Source organism: Pongo abelii, chromosome 2 (genome assembly GCF_028885655.2).
Source record: "Pongo abelii isolate AG06213 chromosome 2, NHGRI_mPonAbe1-v2.0_pri, whole genome shotgun sequence".
In the NCBI taxonomy this organism is placed as follows: Eukaryota; Metazoa; Chordata; class Mammalia; order Primates; family Hominidae; genus Pongo; species Pongo abelii.
Genome location: NC_085928.1, coordinates 103,186,518 through 103,203,982, shown reverse-complemented (window position 1 = coordinate 103,203,982; position 17,465 = coordinate 103,186,518). Strand labels below are relative to the sequence as shown.

At 42.2% G+C, this 17,465-nt stretch overlaps 1 protein-coding gene across 11 annotated transcripts in view; it reads left to right on the top strand.

Annotated features, from left to right (window-relative positions):
• DOCK3 (dedicator of cytokinesis 3) overlaps positions 1-17,465 on the top strand; it is a 735,525-nt gene that overhangs the window by 570,855 nt on the left and 147,205 nt on the right. For all 11 annotated transcript variants that reach the window (XR_008523281.1, XR_008523280.2, XM_024244830.2 and 8 more), the window contains 3 exons: positions 423-520; positions 7,508-7,591; positions 8,649-8,749. Coding sequence is in view for 9 of the 11 variants with exons in the window: in XM_024244830.2 (XP_024100598.1) it covers positions 423-520; positions 7,508-7,591; positions 8,649-8,749 (283 nt within the window). In the remaining 2 variants the exon portion in view is untranslated. The remainder of the gene's footprint in view (positions 1-422; positions 521-7,507; positions 7,592-8,648; positions 8,750-17,465) is intronic.

Here is a 17,465-nt window from a genome sequence, read left to right as displayed (position 1 = left end):
CTGTTCCTCTAGATTCCACCTGTCCTTGACTGGGAGAGTCTGGGCCTTGCTTGACCTTAGAATATCTAGGGTTTGGCCGTGTGCGGTGGCTCATGCCTGTAATCCCAGCACTTTGGGAGGCCGAGGTGGACAGATCACTTGAGGTCAGGAGTTCAAGACCAGCCTGGCCAACATGGCGAAACACCATCTCTACTAAAAATACGAAAATTACCCGGACATGATGGCGCATGCCTATAATCCCAGCTACTCAGGAGGCTGAGGCAGGAGAATCACTTGAATTTGGGAGGCGGAGGTTGCAGTGAGCTGAGATCATACAATCGCACTCCAGCCTGGGCAACAGAGTGAGACTCCGTCTTAAAAAAAAAAAAAAAAAAGAATATCCAGGGTTCAAGGGTTCATCATCTTTTGGACTTGCTTTCTAGTGGACCTCCTAGCTCTGCTGAAGTGGAAGGCCTTCCCTGACCGGATCATGGATGTACTAGGGCGGCTGCGACATGTCAGTGGGGAGGAAATTGTTAAGGTATGTCTTCCATATAATTTAAACATACTGCATGAGGAAGAATCTGGGCGGAAGACCTTAGTTTGTCATGATTTTTGCCAATAACCCTCTGAGACTGTTTCATCAGATTTTTGTTGTTGTTGTTGTTGTTGTTGTTGTTAGCTTCCATTTCCTCTTTTGGAATGCTATTATTTTTTATTTTATTTTTAACTGACAAATAATAATTGTTTATCTGTATGGGATACAATATGATGTTTCAACAGTGCAGAATGTATGTTCACAAAGTAGAGTGATTGCAGAATGACCACAACCTTCCCTCAGCCTCTGGTATTCCTCATTGCACGTTCTACTTCTATGTGTTCAATTTTTTGTATTCCGCATATAAGTGTGATCGTGTGGTCTTTCTGGGCCTGACTTATTTCACTTAGCTTAATGTCCTCCGGTTGTATCCATGTTGTCTCAAACGACAGGATCTCTCCCATTTTAAGGCTGAATAGCATTCCATTGTGTTTATATGCCATGTTTTCTTTTTTTATTTTATAATTTCAGCTTTTATTTTAGGTTTAGTGGGTACATGTGCAGGTTTGTTACATGGATATATTACATGATGCTGAGGTTTGAGATACTAATGATCTGATCACTGAGGTAATAAGCATAGTACCCAGCAGTTTTTCAACCCTCGTCCCTCTCCCTCCCCACTCTAGTAGTCCCCGGTGTCTACTGTTACCATTTTTATGTCCACGAGTACCTAATGTTTAGCTCCCAGTTACAAGTGAGAACATGCAGTATTTGGTTTTTCTGTTCTTGCTAGTTTCTGTAGAATAATGAGCTCCAGCTGCATCCATGTTGCTGCAAAGGACATGATTTTCTTCTTTTTTATCTGCATGGTATTCCATGGTGTACATGTACCAAATTGTCTTTTTTTGTTGTTGTTGTTTTGTTTTGTTTTTTTGAGACAGGGTCTCACTCTGTCGCCAGGCTGGAGTGCAGTGGCGCGATCTCAGCTCACTGCAACCTCTGCCTCCCCAGTTCAAGCGATTCTCCTGCCTCAGGCTCCAGAGTAGCTAGGACTACAGGCGCGTGCCACCACACCCAGCAAATTTTTGTATTTTTAGTAGAGACGAGATTTTACCATGTTGGCCAGGATGGTCTCGATCCCTTGACCTCGTGATCGACCCGCCTTGGCCTCCCAAAGTGCTGGGATTACAGGCATGAGCCACCGTGCCCGACCTATGTACCACATTTTCTTTATCCAGTTCACTGTTGATGGGCACCTAGATTGATTCCATGTCTTATGTTATTGTGAATAATACTGTGATGAACATTTGAGTGCATGGGTCTTTTTGGTAGAATGATTTTTTTTCTTTTGGATATACTCACAGTAATAAGATTGCTGGGTCAAATGGTAGTTCTAAGTTTTTTTATAAATCTCCAAACTGCTTCCCACAGGAGCTAAACTAATTTACATTCCCACCAACAAGGTATAAGAGTTCCCTTTTCTCTGCAGCTTCGCCAGCATCTGTTATTTTTTGACTTTTTTTTTTTTTTTTTTTTGAGATGGAGTCTTACCCTGTTGCTCAGGCTGGAATGCAGTGGCGTGATCTTGGCTCACTGCAACCTCCGCCTCCTGGGTTCAAGTGATTCTCCTACGTCAGCCTCCCAAGTAGCTGGTATTACAGGCATGTGCCACCATGCCTGGCTAATTTTAATATTTTTAGTAGAGACACGGTTTTGCCATGTTGGCCAGGCTGGTCTCCAACTCCTGACCTCAAGTGATCCGCCTGCCTCAGCCTCCCAAAGTGCTGGGATTACAGAAGTGAGCCACCACGCCCAGGCTTTTTGACATTTTAATAGTCACTCTGACTGTTGTGAGATAGTATCTCATTGTGGTTTTGATTTGCATTTCTCTGATGATTAGTGATAATCAGCATTTTTATATGTTTATTGGCCACTTTATTGTATGTCTTCTTTTGAGAAGTGTCTGTTCACGTCTTCTGTTCACTTTTTAATGGAATTTTTTTTTGCTTGTTGAGTTGTTTGAGTTCCTTATATATTCTGGATATTAGTCGTTTGTCAGATGCATAGTTTGCAATATTTTCTCCCATGCTGTAGGTTGTCTGTTTACTCTGTTGATAGTTTCTTTTGCTAGGCAGAAACTCTGTAGTTTAATTAAAGTCCCATTTGTCAATTGTTTTTGTTGCAGTTGCTTTTGAGGACTTAGTGATAAATGATTTCCTAAGGCCAATGTCCAGAATGGTGTTTCCTAAAAGGTTTTCTTCTAGGATTCTTATAGTTTGAGATCTTACACTTAAATCTTGAATCCGTCTTGAGTTCATTTTTGTTCATAGTGAAAGTAGGGGTCCAGTTTCATTCTTCAGCATGAATTATGTACTAGCTGCAGCATGTCAGTGGGAAGGAAATTGTTGATTTCCACACAATGTAAATATACTGCCTGAGGAAGAATGTTCTTACCTCACCTTAACTGCTTCTAGCCAGCTATCTCAGCACCATTCATTTTTTGCCAATTGTTACACTCTCTTTTTTATGTTTTTTTTTTTTTATTTCAATAGTTATTGAGATACAGGTGGTTTTTGGTTACATGGATGAGTTCTTTATTTGTGAATTCTGAGGTTTTGGTGCACCTATCACCCAAACAGTGTACACTGTACCCAATATGTTGTCTTTTATCCCTCATTACCTTCCTAATGGTTGGTACCATATCCTTGCAGATGCGAATTGTGCTGCCATAAATATGCATGTGCGTGTGTCTTTTTCATATAATGGCTTCTTTTCCTTTGGGTAGATTCCTAGTAGTGGGATTGCTGGATTGAATGGTAGATCTACTTTTAGTTCTTTAAGGAATCACCACACTGTTTTCCATAGTGGTTGTACTAATTTACATTCCCACCAGCAGTATAAAAGTGTTCCCTTTTCACCACATCCACACCCACTTCTGTTGTTTTTTGACTTTTCTTTTTTTTTCTATCTTTTTTTTAATTTAATTTTATTTTATTATTATTATACTTTAAGTTTTAGGGTACATATGCACAATGTGCAGGTTAGTTACATATGTATACATGTGCCATGCTGGTGTGCTGCACCCATTAACTCGTCATTTAGCATTAGGTATATCTCCTAATGCTATCCCTCCCCCCTCCCCCCACCCCACAACAGTCCCCAGAGTGTGATGTTCCCCTTCCTGTGTCCATGTGTTCTCATTGTTCAATTCCCACCTATGAGTGAGAACATTTCAATTATGGCCATTCTTGCAGGAGTAAGGTGGTATCTCATTGTGGTTTTAATTTGCATTTCCCTGATGATTAATGATGGTTAACATTTTTTCATACATTTGTTGGCTGTTTGTATATCTTCTTTTGAGAAATGTCTATTCATGTCCTTTGTCCACTTTTTGATGGGATTATTTGTGGTCTTTTGCTGATTTGTTTGAGCTCCTTGTAGATTCTGGATACTAATCCTTTGTTGCATGCATGGTTTGCAAATATTTTCTCACACTCTGAGGGTTGTCTGTTTACTCCACTGATATTTCTTTTGCTGCTAGCACCATTTATTGAGTATGGAGTCCTGTCCCTATTGTTATTTTTGTTGATTTTGTCAAAGATCAGATGGCTGTAGGTAGGCTATTTTATTTTGAGGCTCTCTGTTGTGTTCCATTGGTCTGTGTGTCTGTTTTTGTACCAGTATGATGCATTTTTGGTACTGTAGCCTTGTAGTATGGTTTGAAATGGGCTGATGTGATGCCTGCAGCTTTGTTCTTTTTGCCAAGGATTGCTTTGGCTGTTTGAGCTCTTTTTCAGTTCTGTATTAATTTTAGAATAGTTTCTTCTAATTCTGGGAAAAATTATGTTGGTAATTTGATAGGAATAGTGTTGAATCTGTAGATTGCTTTGGGCAGTATGGCCATTTTAACAATATCGATTCTTCCAACCCATGAGCACGGAATGTTTTTCCATTTGTTTGTGTCATTTATTATTTCTTTCAGCAGTATTCTTTCTTTCTTTCTATCTATCTATCTATCTATCTATCTATCTATTTATTTATTTGAGATGGAGTCTTCCTCTGTCGCCCAGGCTGGAGTACAATTGTACTCACTGCAACTTCTGCCTCCCAGATTCAAGTGATTCTCCTGCCTCAGTCTCCTAAGTAGCTGGGATTACAGGCATGTGCCACCATGCCTGGCTAATTTTTTTTGTATTTTTAGTAGAGACAAGGTTTCACCATGTTAGTCAGGCTGGTCTTGAACTCCTGACCTAAAGTGATCCTCCCATCTTGGCCTCCCAAAGTGCTGGGATTACAGGCCTGAGCCACTGCCCATCCTCTTTCAGCAGTATTCTGTAGTTATGCTTGTAGAAGTCTTTCACCACTTTGGTTAGATGTATTCCTAGGTATTTTTTGTGTATGGCTACTGTAAACGCAATTGCATTCTTGATTTGGCTCTCAGCTTGAACGTTGTTGGTGTAGAGAAAAGCTACTGGCTTTTTTAACATATACCACATTTTCTTAATCCATTCATCTGCTGACCAACACCTAGATTGTTTCCATATCTTAGCTATTAACAATTTTGCAGTGAACATGGAAGTGCAGACCTCTCCCATGTTCTGAAGATGTCCAAGACATCTTCAGCGTACTGATTTCAATTTATTTGGACATATACCCACTAGTGGGATTGCTGGCTTATATGGTAATACTATTTTTAGTTTTCTGAGAAACTTCTATACTGTTTTCCATAATGGCTGTATTAATTTACATTTCCATCAATAGTGCATAAGAATTCCTTTTTCTCCACATCCTCACCAACACTTGTTATGTTTTATCTTTTGGTAATAGCTCTCCCAACTGGGATGAGGTGACATCTCATTGTGGTTTCAATTTGCATTTCCCTGAAGATTAGTGATGATGAGCATTTTTTCATATATCTGTTGGCCATTTGTGTATCTTCTTTTGAGAAATGTCTACTTAGGTCCTTTTTCCCACCTTTTTGATTGCGTTGTTTTCTTGCTAGTGAGTTGTTTGAGTTCCTTATACATTCTGGATATTAGTTCCTTATCAGAGATACATGATTTAGAAATATTTTCTCCCAATCCATGAGTTGTCTGTTTTCTGTATCAGTTTTTGTTTTTGTTGCCTTTGCTTTAGGGGTCATACTCAAGGAATCATACTTTGGGATTTTTTTCTTAGCTCCTTTTTTAAAAAGGTATATAGCATATCAGTTTATTAACTTCTAAAAACTATATTTAAGCCTGATATCTTTCTGGCTCTACTCTCCTGATTTTAAGAACTCTAAATACTGCTCATTAACTTGTACCTGCTGATTTTGTCTAGTCTCTCACTTGGAGTCCATAATACCTTCCTTCCTTACCCCTGCGTTAACTGCCTTCTCCAAGTACCTTTGTGACATTTCCTATCTAATGGCTTTAGCATGCTGACATCAACACTGCCAGTCCCCAGTTGCCTTCATAGGGCTTTTCTGGGCAGAGTGTTTCCCCTTAGCTCAATAAAAACCCCAGGCACTTCCTGGTGGTGAAAGACCATCAGGTGAATCCTACACAGTGGACTGAATTCTACTGAGGAAAATGGAAGTATTTTTGGTTATCAGCAAGAGTAATGGAATGTAGGCTAGAGATTAAATCTGGAGAAGGCATCCTGTCCATAATGAACATTCTTAGCTTTGCCATCACAAGTGTCAAATGAATTAGCACAAATGCACCATCTAACTTTGCTTTCACAGCTCCATTAATTCAATAATACACAACACAGTGTTTCCAAGTCAGGAACAGTTTTAAAGTCTGTGTACCACTGTGTACTTTCATGAAGTTGATGTATGAATTTTGTTTTAATTATGTGATCAGATTATCATAAAAATTTTTAAACTCTTCAAAGCAATCTAATGCTAGTTTTGAAACTTAAGATAAATTCATACTCATATTTTCCTTCTAAGAATATTGAAAACATCAACCAGTAAACGAGGTATTAAGAAGTCTGTTGCCTTTTCAAGGGTGAGCTTTTATATTCCTGAGAAGAGAACATCCTACCAGCATATCTAGTTTTAGCATCAATAATTTGTCTCCAGTTAGCTAGAAAAGAATGTAAAGAGAATGTGCTAGCATTTTGAAATATTTTTTACTTCTTATTGGAAGATTTCAAGCATATGCGAAAGTATACAGAATAGTATAAAGAACCTTAGATGTATCTCTGACCCAGCCTCAAAGACCATTAACCCATGGCCAGTCTTGACCCATCATTATTACCCCTATCTACACCTTCTATGTCATATTTTTCAGAAATGAATTGTAAACATTGTATCTTTTAAAATGGAGGAAGGATAGACTTGATTTTTGAAGGCTGCAAGTGTCCATCAATATTTATTATTCTCTTCCTTTGTTTTTGCATCTCAGAAATAGGCACATGCTCAGACAACAACAAAAATACTGCCACATTTTTTACCCCCATTGACAGCCCTCATTGACTGCATTCTCCCTTCTCCTGTAATACTAATTCTTAGACCAAAAAATAGTGTCTGTAGGTAAAGCCTAACTTGCCACATCCTTATCCAAATATACTCTATATTGTTAGGCCACAGTAGAGAGCAAGAGACTACTGAACTTTTGGGGATACCAGTAAGCTCTTTTTCTCAAAATAAATTTGGTATCAGTATCACTTAGATTGTTTTTATATCAAAATTGCTATTCTGCATAGGTGTTCTATGGTTTTTAGGTCATTGCCCTTTCCTTAGAAATGTATCACTCACCCAACAGGAAGAGCCTCTCTAAGTCTTTCTTGGGGCCCTTTGGGCTATAAGCCAACACCTCAAGTGCACCTAGTTATCACTTAGCTGGGTGGAGGGTCAGGGTACTAGATGATTTTTAAGTGGTATTTTGAGATCCTAAGAGATCTTTCACTTTTTTATCGGAAGTTAAATTCATTGGTTTATGGAAGTTTGTGCGCGTAAGGTCCTGAGACCTGAGCCCTCTGCTTTTTATGTTGTTTCAGTTTCTGCAGGACATCTTAGATACACTCTTTGTGATTTTGGATGATAATACAGAGAAGTACGGCCTGTTGGTTTTTCAGTCTCTGGTAAGTCAACTTCCTGACTCTTTACTTTTATTAATTATTCCTGTCATATATTTCAGAAAATTTAAGGGAAGCAATTTATTAGAGTCAGCACAAGATATAGATGTTTCCAATAGAAAAGGGACTAAGGAGTGTCACCCAAGGAAGACCAAGCAACCAACCAGGCAGATCAAACTTGAAGAATCCAACACAATCAAGTCCAGACCTTGGCTTTATAGTTTCTGGATCTTCCATCTCATCACTATTGCAGTATGCCTGGCCCGTGAAATAGTGACCTCCATGAGGTCAGAAACCCAGAGAGTAATACAAGAAATCAGATGGCCCATTTTTTTGCTTACAAAGTAGGATATAACCATCATGAAAAGCAGAGACTTACCCAGGCTGGTCTCTAGAGACCTGTGCAGGTCCAGAATCTATGCAGTTGTTTCAGAACTAGAGTCTCAGAAGGTTGGTTAATGAAAATGGACAGTGATTTGAATGTTTAGTGCATTTTGCGTAATATATCCAGTCTCACAGAGAGCCATACATTCAAGAAGAGCCAGATACTCTCATAGATGGGGAGCAGAGGTGAGAGTTGCAATGAGTATTTTCATAGTTTGCCCCTCCGGCTCTTCTTCTTCTTAATTTCCTGTCCACCAGCCCCATTTCTGAAGGATACAGCGTTTCATAGGCTGATTTAACTCAGAGGACAAGCTTTTTTTCCTCTCTTTTCCACGTTTTTGGGGATACCTTATTGTTTATGCCATCTACACGCATATTGTTTTGCCTTTCCCTGATCTGTATTGTACCACCCAGCATTATTGTGAAGGGAGAGGCTCAGAGTAAATACAGGAAGAGACTGATGAGCCCAGGTCTGAATTAGGAGGCTGGGGTGTTAGAGAAAAGACAAGACAGAAATATAGACACAGAATGGAAATCTTACATTCACTACCCATGGGGGAATGCTAGAGGAAAGCACTGACAATTTGCCATTATTTGGAGAAGGAAGACTCTGTTTCCTGCTGGGGATAGATCTGAGGCCTCCAGTGAACCCTGATGGCTTACTCTCCATATCTCCCAGGTGTTCATCATCAACCTGCTCCGAGACATCAAGTATTTTCACTTTCGACCTGTGATGGACACATATATCCAGAAGCACTTTGCTGGAGCTCTGGCATACAAGTAAGTTCCATTTGGTATCATCACTAGGACTTGTGTTTGAGTAGAAATATAGGCTTTAAAAAAGTTTAGCTGCAACCAGCATTTAAAAAGTTCAGCTGACTTTTTAAAAACTTTATATTTTTAATTGTGATAAAATACACATAACACAAAATTGACCATCTTAACCATTTTCTGAGTGTAGGGTTCAGTGACATTAAGTACATTCACATCATTGTACAACCATCACCAGAACTCTGTCCATCTCCAAAACTCTTTTCATGTTACAAAACTGAAATATTGTAATCATTAAAAATAACTCCCCATTCTCCCCTCCCCTATCCGCTGGCACCCACCATTCTATTCTACTTTCTGTCTCTATGAATTTGACTACTCTAGGTACCTCATGTAAGTGTAATCACAGTATTTGTCCTTTTGTGAGTAGCTTATTTCGCTCAGCATAATGTCTTCAAGGCTCATCCATGTTTTAGCATGGGTCAGAATTTCATTCCTTTCAAAGACTGAATAATGTTCCATCTTATATATTTACCACTTTTTTTTTTTTGAGACAGAGTCTTGCTCTGTCGCCCAGGCTGGAGTGCAGTAGCACGATCTTGGCTCACTGCAAGCTTTGCCTCCCGGGTTCACACCATTCTCCTGCCTCAGCCTCCCAAGTAGCTGGGACTGCAGGTGCCCACCACCATACCTGGCTAATTTTTTGTATTTTTAGTAGAGTCGGGGTTTCACCATGTTAGCCAGGATGGTCTTGATCTCCTCACCTCGTGATCTGCCTGCCTCGGCCTCCCAAAGTGCTGGGATTACAGGCATGAGCCACCGTGCCTGGCTGGGTTTTTTTGTTTGTTTTTTAATTTTATTTTAAGTTCAGGGGTACATGTGCAGGTTTGTTATATAGGTAAATTTGTGTCATGGAGGTTTGTTGTATAGATTATTTCATCACCTAGGTATTAAGCCTAGTACCCATTAGTTATTTTTCCTGATCCTCTCCATCCTCCTACCCTCTACCCTCCGATAGGCCTCGGTGTGTTTTGTTCCCCTGTATGTGTCCATGCATTCTCATCATGTAGCTCCCACTTACAGGTGAGAACATGTGGTATTTGGTTTTCTGTTGCTGTGTTAGTTTGCTAAGGATAATGGTCTCCAGCTTCATCCATGTTTCTGCAAAAGACATGATCTCATTCCTTTTTATGGCTGCATAGTATTCCACGGTATATATGTACCACATTTTCTTTATCCAGTCTACCATTGATAGGCATTTAGCTTGATTCCACATCTTTGCTATTGTGAACAGTGCTGCAATGAACTTATGCAAGCATGTGTCTTTATGGTAGAACAATTTATATTCCTTTGGGTCTATATGAAGTATTGGGATTGCTGGGTCAAATGGTAGTTCTGTTTTTACGTCTTTGAGAAATTGCCACACTGCTTTCCACAGTGGTTGAACTAATTTACACTACCATCAACAGTATATAAGCATTCATTTTTCTCTGCAACCTTGCCAGCATCTGTTATTTTTTGACATTTTAATCATAGCCATTCTGGCCGGTACAGGATGGTATCTTGTACCCCAAAGATAAAGCCTATTTCTTATTTATTTATTTAGAGACAGAGTCTCACTCTGTCACCTAGGATGGAGTAGAGTGGCGCGATCTTGGCTCACTGCAACCTGCGCCTCCTGGGTTCAAGCAATCCTTCTGCCTCAGCCTCCTGAGTAGCTGGGACTAGAGGCGTATGCCACCACGCCTGGCTAATTTTTGTATTTTTAGTAGAGATGGGGTTTCACCATGTTGGCCAGGCTGGTCTCCATCTCCTGACCTGCCTCGGCCTCCCGAAGTGCTGGGATTACAGGTGTAAGCCACTGCGCCCAGCCACTGGCCTCATTTCTTTGTGCATGTGGTACAATTTGTCTGTGAATCTGTCTGGTCCTGGGCTCTTTTTTTTTTTTTTTTTTTTTTTTGGTTGGTAGGCTGTTACTGACTCAAGTTCACAGTTTATTATTGGTCTGTTTGGGGATTCCATTTCTTCTTGGTTCACTCTTGGGAGAGTGTTTGTGTCCATGAATTTATTTATTTCCTCTAGATTCTTTAGTTTATGTGCATAAAGATGTTCATAATATTCTCTGATGGTTATTTGTATTTCTGTGGGGTCAAAGGGAATATCCCCCTTTTCATTTCTGATTGTATTTATTAGAATATTCTCTTTTTTCTTCTTTATTAGTCTAGCTAGCAGTCTATCTATTAATTTTTTTCAAAAAATCATCCTGGATTCATTGATCTTTTGAATGGTTTTTTGTGTCTCAATTTCCTTTGGTTCAATTCTGATTTTGGTTATTTCATGTCATCTGCTAGTTTAGGAATTGGTTTGCTCTTAGTTCTCTAGTTCTTTTAGTTGTGATGTTAGGCTGTTAAATTGAGATCTTTCTAACTTTTTGATTTGGGCATTCAGTGCTATAAATTTCCCTCTTAACAATGCCTTACCTGTGTCCCAGAGATTCTGGTATGCTGTATCTTTATTCTAATTAGTTTCAAAGAACTTGTTGATTTCTGCCTTAATTTCATTATTTACCCAGAAGTTATTCAGGAGCAAGTTATTCCATTTCCATGTAATTTTATGGTTTTGAGTGAATTTCTTAGTCTTGATTTCTAATTTGATTGTGCTGTGATCTGAGAGAGTATGATTTCAGTGATTTTGCTGAGGAGTGTTTTGTGTCCCAATTATGTGGTCAATTTTAGATTGTGTGCCATGTGGCAATGAGACAAATGTATGTTCTGTTGCTTTTGAGTGGAGAGTTCTGTAGATGTGTATCAGGTCCATTTGATCTAGTGCTGAGTTAGGTCCTAAATATCTTTGTTAATTTTCTGTCTTGATGATCTGTCTAATACTGTCAGTGTGGTGTTGAAGTCTCTGTCTATTATTGTGTAGGAGTCTTAAGTCTCTTTGAAGATCTCTAAGAACTTGCTTTATGAATCTAGGTGCTCCTGTGTTGGGTGCATATATACTTAAGAGAGTTAGGTCTTGTTGAACTCTTCAACATTATGTAATACCCTTCTTTCTCTTTTGTAATCTTTGTTGGTTTGAAATCTGTTTTGTTTGAAATCAGGATTGCAACCCCTACTATTTTTCTGTTTTCCATTTGCTGGGTAGATTTTTCTCCATCCCTTTATTTTGAGCCTATCTGTGTCACAGCATATGAGATGGGTCTCTTTGAAGACAGCATACGAATGGGTCTTGGTTCTTTATCCAGCTTGCCACTGTATGCCTTTTAACAATTATGTCCATTTATATTCAAAGTTAGTATTGGTATGTGTGGATTTGATCCTATTATGATGTTAGCTGGTTATTTTGCAGACTTGTTTGTGTAGTTGCTTTATAATGTCACTGGTCTGTGTACTTGTGTGTTTTTGTCATGGCTGGTATTGGTCTTTTCTTTGCATATTTAGTGCTTCCTTCAGGAGCTCTTGTAAGGCAGGTCTGGTGGTAACAAATTCCCTCAGCATTTGGTTGTCTGAAAAGGATCTTATTTCTCCTTTGCTTATGAAGCTTAGTTTGGCTGGATATGAAATTATTTATTGGAATTTCTTTTCTTTAAGAACGTTGAATATTGGCCCCCAGTCTCTTCTTGCTTGTTTCTGCGGAGAGGTCCACTTTTAGTCTCATGGGTTTCCCTTTGTAGGGGACCTGATCCTTCTCTCTAAATGCCTTTAACATTTTTTCTTTCATTTTGACCTTGGAGAATCTGATGAATATGTGTCTTGGAGATGATCTTCTTGTGAAGCATTTTACTGGGGTTCTCTGCATTTCCTGAATTTGAATGTTGGCCTTTCTAGCTAGGTTGGGGAAGTCTTCATGGATGATATCCTGAAATATGTTTTCTAAGTTGGTTCCATTCTCCCCGTCTATTTTAAGGACACCAGTGAGTTGTAGATTTGGGCTCTTTACATAATCCCATATTCCTCGGAGGTTTTGTTCATTCATTTTCATTCTTTTTTCTCTGTTCTCGTCTGACTGTCATATTTCAGAAGGCCAGTCTTCAAGCTCTGAGATTCTTTCCCGAACTTGGTCTATTCTGCTGTTAATACTTGCAATTGCATTCTGAAATTCCTGTAGAGTGTTTTTCAGCTCTGTCAGGTCAGTTACATTCTTTTCTATACTAACTATTTTGTCTGTCAGCTCCTGCATTGTTTTATCATGATTTTTAGCTTCCTTGGATTAGCTTTCAGCGTACTCCTGTAGCTCAATGAACATCATTCCTATCCATATTCTGAATTCTATTTCTGTCATTTCAGCCCTCTGAGCCCAGTTCAGAACACTTGCTGGAGAGGTGATGCAGTCATTTGGAGGAAAGAAGGCTTTTTGAGTTGCCAGGGTCCTTGTGCTGGTTCTTTTTCACCTTCGTGGGCTTGTCACTCTTCAGTCTTTGAGGTTGCTGTCCTTTGGATGGGTTTTTTTCCCCCTTTTATCCTGTTTGATGACCTTGAATGTTTGATTGTGGTATAAGGTGGATTCAGCCAGCTGGATTCATTTCTGGAACATTTTAGGGGACAGTGCTCAGCTCTCAACTCCTGGACTGTGCACTCTAACACAACCTGGGGACTTGTATTGGGCCCCAGCTTTGTTCTCTGGCTCCTTAAAGTTAGAAATCCACTGTACTGGGTAGGCCGAGATGCTCCCAGACTGCTGGCCATTCCACTTTGGCTGGGTGGTGTAAGCCAAAGTGTTTCATAGTGCAGTGACAGCTGGATCTATCCCTGTTCACATGTGCCAGCAGCAGTGGGTGCAGCAGCTGTGGCAGAGTCACCTGTGGCAGAGTGCTAGCAGGTGCCAGTGCCAGGGTACCTGCCTCCCTGCAGGCATTGACCAAGGTGGCAGAGGCAACATGGCTGGGCAGAGCTGGGGCCCCTACTGGCAACTTTTGCACAGTCATGGTGGAGGTGGTGATGGCTCAGCGTTGGGACACTGAAGGTCTGGGTGCCTCCTCTGTGTCCTGCAAGCAGAAGTGGTCACTCAGGATAGGGGAGGATCTGCTATTCTCTGCACAGTGTTAGGGCAAGGGTGGGGCACTGACAAGGATGGGGCTGGCTGGCTCTGTGCCCACCAAGGCTCCATCTGCAATGGTGGTGGGAGCGGGGGACAGGCTGCACTCCTACATGCTAGCCCACTTTTTAATGGAAAAAGGAAAGCAAAACCTGCCAGTGCAGACACAAGCCAGTAAAGCATTGTGGAGAGTTGCAGTGGGTCCTGGGGAAGCTGCAGTATGGGGAGCAGGCATGCGGGCTGGTGCGTGGCATAGGGTCGCCCCAGTGGAGCTCTCCCCCATCAAGCATGGTCTGTGTAGAAGCTATGATGTAGGGCCCCCAGATCACCTGAGGCTGCCCTGCAAGCAGGTATGGCCAGACTTGGGCCCTAGGAGAGGCCAGCCAACCAAGGGGTGCTCAGATAGACCAGCCCCATCTGATGGGCAAGACTGCCCTGCAGAGTTCAGGACCAACAGTTCCCCTAGGACTGAAGTCTCCCAGGGGAGCAAGTCGAGCCTAGGGGGATGGCCGTCCCTGGCTGTGCACCACTACAGACACTCCCACACCAAACCTCCTGGGCTCCACATCATCTGGTTTGCTACCCCTACCACTTCTCTAAGCAGCTCTCCCTGCCAACTCAAGTATCTGTGGTGGTTGAGGGCTCTCCTTCTGCCAGGGTTCCAGAGGCCATTGGTAAGAGCAAGTTGCTCCTTAATAGTTGACTCACCTTTTCTCCAGAGCCATTGAGGGCCAGGCTATTTTCTGGTTTTTTTTTATAGTGGCCACCCTAATGGATGTAAAGTGATATTTCTTTATGTTTTTTATTTGTGTTTCCCTAATTATCTTCCTTGGAGAAATGTCTATTCAAGTCCTTCACCCATTTTTTTAAAAGAGGTTATTTGTTTTATTGTTGAGTTATAGGAGTTCTTTATATATTCTGGATATTAACCCCTTATCAGTTATATGATTTATAAATATTTTTCCCAGGCACTTGGTTGCCTTTTCACTCTGTTGATTGTGTCCTTTGAGACATGGAAGTTTTTAAAATTTTGATGTAGTCCACCTTATTTTTTGTTGTTGCCTGTGCTTTTGGTGTCATTTTCAAGAAATCATTGCCTAATATCATGAAGTTTAACCTATCTTTTCTTTTAAGTGTTTTATAATTCTAGCCCTTATATTTAGGTCTTTGATCCATTTTGAGTTAATTTTTGTATATTGTATAAGATAAGTGTCTGACTTCATTCTTTTTGCATGTGGATATCCAATTTCCCAGTTCCATTTATTGAAGCTGTCTTTTCCCCCACTGAATGGTCTTGGCATTCTTGTCAAAAGGGTGATGCCTTGGCCCCTTGACCATATATGTGAGGCTTTATTTCTGGCCTATTTTTTTCCATTGTTTTATAAATATGTCTTTATGCTAATTCAACATTGTTTTGATTGCTGTAGCTTTGTGGTAAGTTTTGAGATCAGGAAGTATGAGACTGCAATTTTGTTCCTCTTTTTCAAGATGCTTTTGGCTATTCCAGGTCACTTGTGATTCCATATTAGGATGGATTTTTTTTTTCCTGCAAAAAATGCCATTGGAATTGTGTTAGGGATTGCATTGAATCTGTAGATCACTTTGGGTAGCATTTACATCTTTAATAACAATATTAAACCTTCTAATTCATGAATATAAGATGTATTACCATTTATTGCTATCTTTTATTTCTTTTTTTTTCTTTTTTTTTTTTTCCAGGAAGAAAAATGCTTTTATATATAATTAAAAACTTTAAATATATATAAAACATACAATAAAATTTTTAAAGTTTTACATATAATTTAAAACTTGAATATGTATAACATATATACTTATGTTATCTTTTTTTTTTTTTTAGGAAGAAAAACACTTTTATATATAATTAAAAACTTTAAATATATATAAAACATACATTAAAATTTTTAAAGTTTTACATATAATTTAAAACTTGAATATGTATAACATATATATTTATGTTATCTTTTTTTTTTTTTTTTAAATTTATGAAGTATTTATTGATCATTCTTGGGTGTTTCTTGGAGAGGGGGATATGGCAGGGTCATAGGATAATAGTGGAGAGAAGGTCGGGAGATAAACACATGAACAAAGGTCTCTGGTTTTCCTAGGCAGAGGTCCCTGCGGCCTTCTGCAGTGTTTGTGCCCCTGGGTACTTGAGATTAGGGAGTGGTGATGACTCTTAAAGAGCATGCTGCGTTCAAGCACCTGTTTAACAAAGCACATCTTGCACTGCCCTTAATCCATTTAACCCTGAGTTGACACAGCATATGTTTCAGAGAGCACGGGGCTGGGGGAAAGGCCATAGATCAACAGCATCCCAAGGCAGAAGAATTTCTCCTAGTCAGAACAAAATGGAGTCTCCTATGCCCACTTCTTTCTACACAGACACAGCAACAATCTGATCTCTCCTTCCTTTCCCCACACTTCCTCCCCTTCTCTTCAACAAAACCGCCATCGTCCTCATGGCCCACTCCGGATGGTCGCTGCCTCTTCGGAGCTGTTGGGTACACCTCCCAGACAGGGCGGCCGGGCAGAGGCGCTCCTCACCTCCCAGACTGGGCGGCCGGGCAGAGGCGCTCCTCGCTTCCCAGACGGGGCTGCCCGGGCAGAGGCGCTCCTCACCTCCCAGACTGGGCGGCCGGGCAGAGGCGCTCCTCACCTCCCAGACGGGGCCGCCCGGGCAGAGGCGCTCCTCACCTCCCAGACGGGGCCGCCCGGGCAGAGGCACTCCTCGCTTCCCAGATGGGGCCGCCCGGGCAGAGGCACTCCTCGCTTCCCAGACGGGGCCGCCCGGGCAGAGGCGCTCCTCACTTCCTCCCAGACCGGGTGGCAGCCGGGCAGAGGCGCTCCTCACTTCCCAGACGGGGCGGCCGGGCAGAGGCGCTCCTCACTTCCCAGAGGGGGTGGCCGGGCAGAGGCGCTCCTCACTTCCCAGACCGGGCGGCCAGGCAGAGGCGCTCCTCACTTCCCAGACGGGGCGGCCGGGCAGAGGTGCTCCTCACTTCCTCCCAGACGGGGTGGCGGCCAGGCAGAGGCGCTCCTCACCTCCCAGACAGGGCGGCCGGGCAGAGGCGCCCCTCACTTCCCAGACTGGGCGGCCGGGCAGAGGCGCTCCTCACTTCCCAGACTGGGCGGCCGGGCAGAGGCGCTCCTCACCTCCTAGGCGGGGTGGCCAGGCAGAGGCGCTCCTCACTTCCCAGACGGTGTGGCGGCTGGGCAGAGGCGCTCCTCCCTTCCCAGATGGGGCAGCCAGGCAGAGGCGCTCCTCACTTCCTCCCAGACGGGGTGGCGGCCGGGCAGAGGCGCTCCTCACTTCCCAGAGGGGGCGGCCGGGCAGAGGTGCTCCTCATCTCCCAGACGGGGCAGCCGGGCAGAGGTGCTCCTCACTTCCTCCCAGACGGGGTGACGGCCGGGCAGAGGCACTCCTCACCTCCCAGACGGGGCAGCCGGGCAGAGGCGCTCCTCACCTCCCAGACGGAGTGGCCAGGCAGAGGTGCTCCTCGCTTCCCATATGGGGTGGCGGCCGGGCAGAGGCGCTCCTCACTTCCCAGATGGGGCGGCCGGGCAGAGGCGCTCCTCACTTCCTCCCAGACGGGGTGGCGGCCAGGCAGAGGCACTCCTCACCTCCCAGACGGGGCAGCCGGGCAGAGGTGCTCCTCATCTCCCAGAC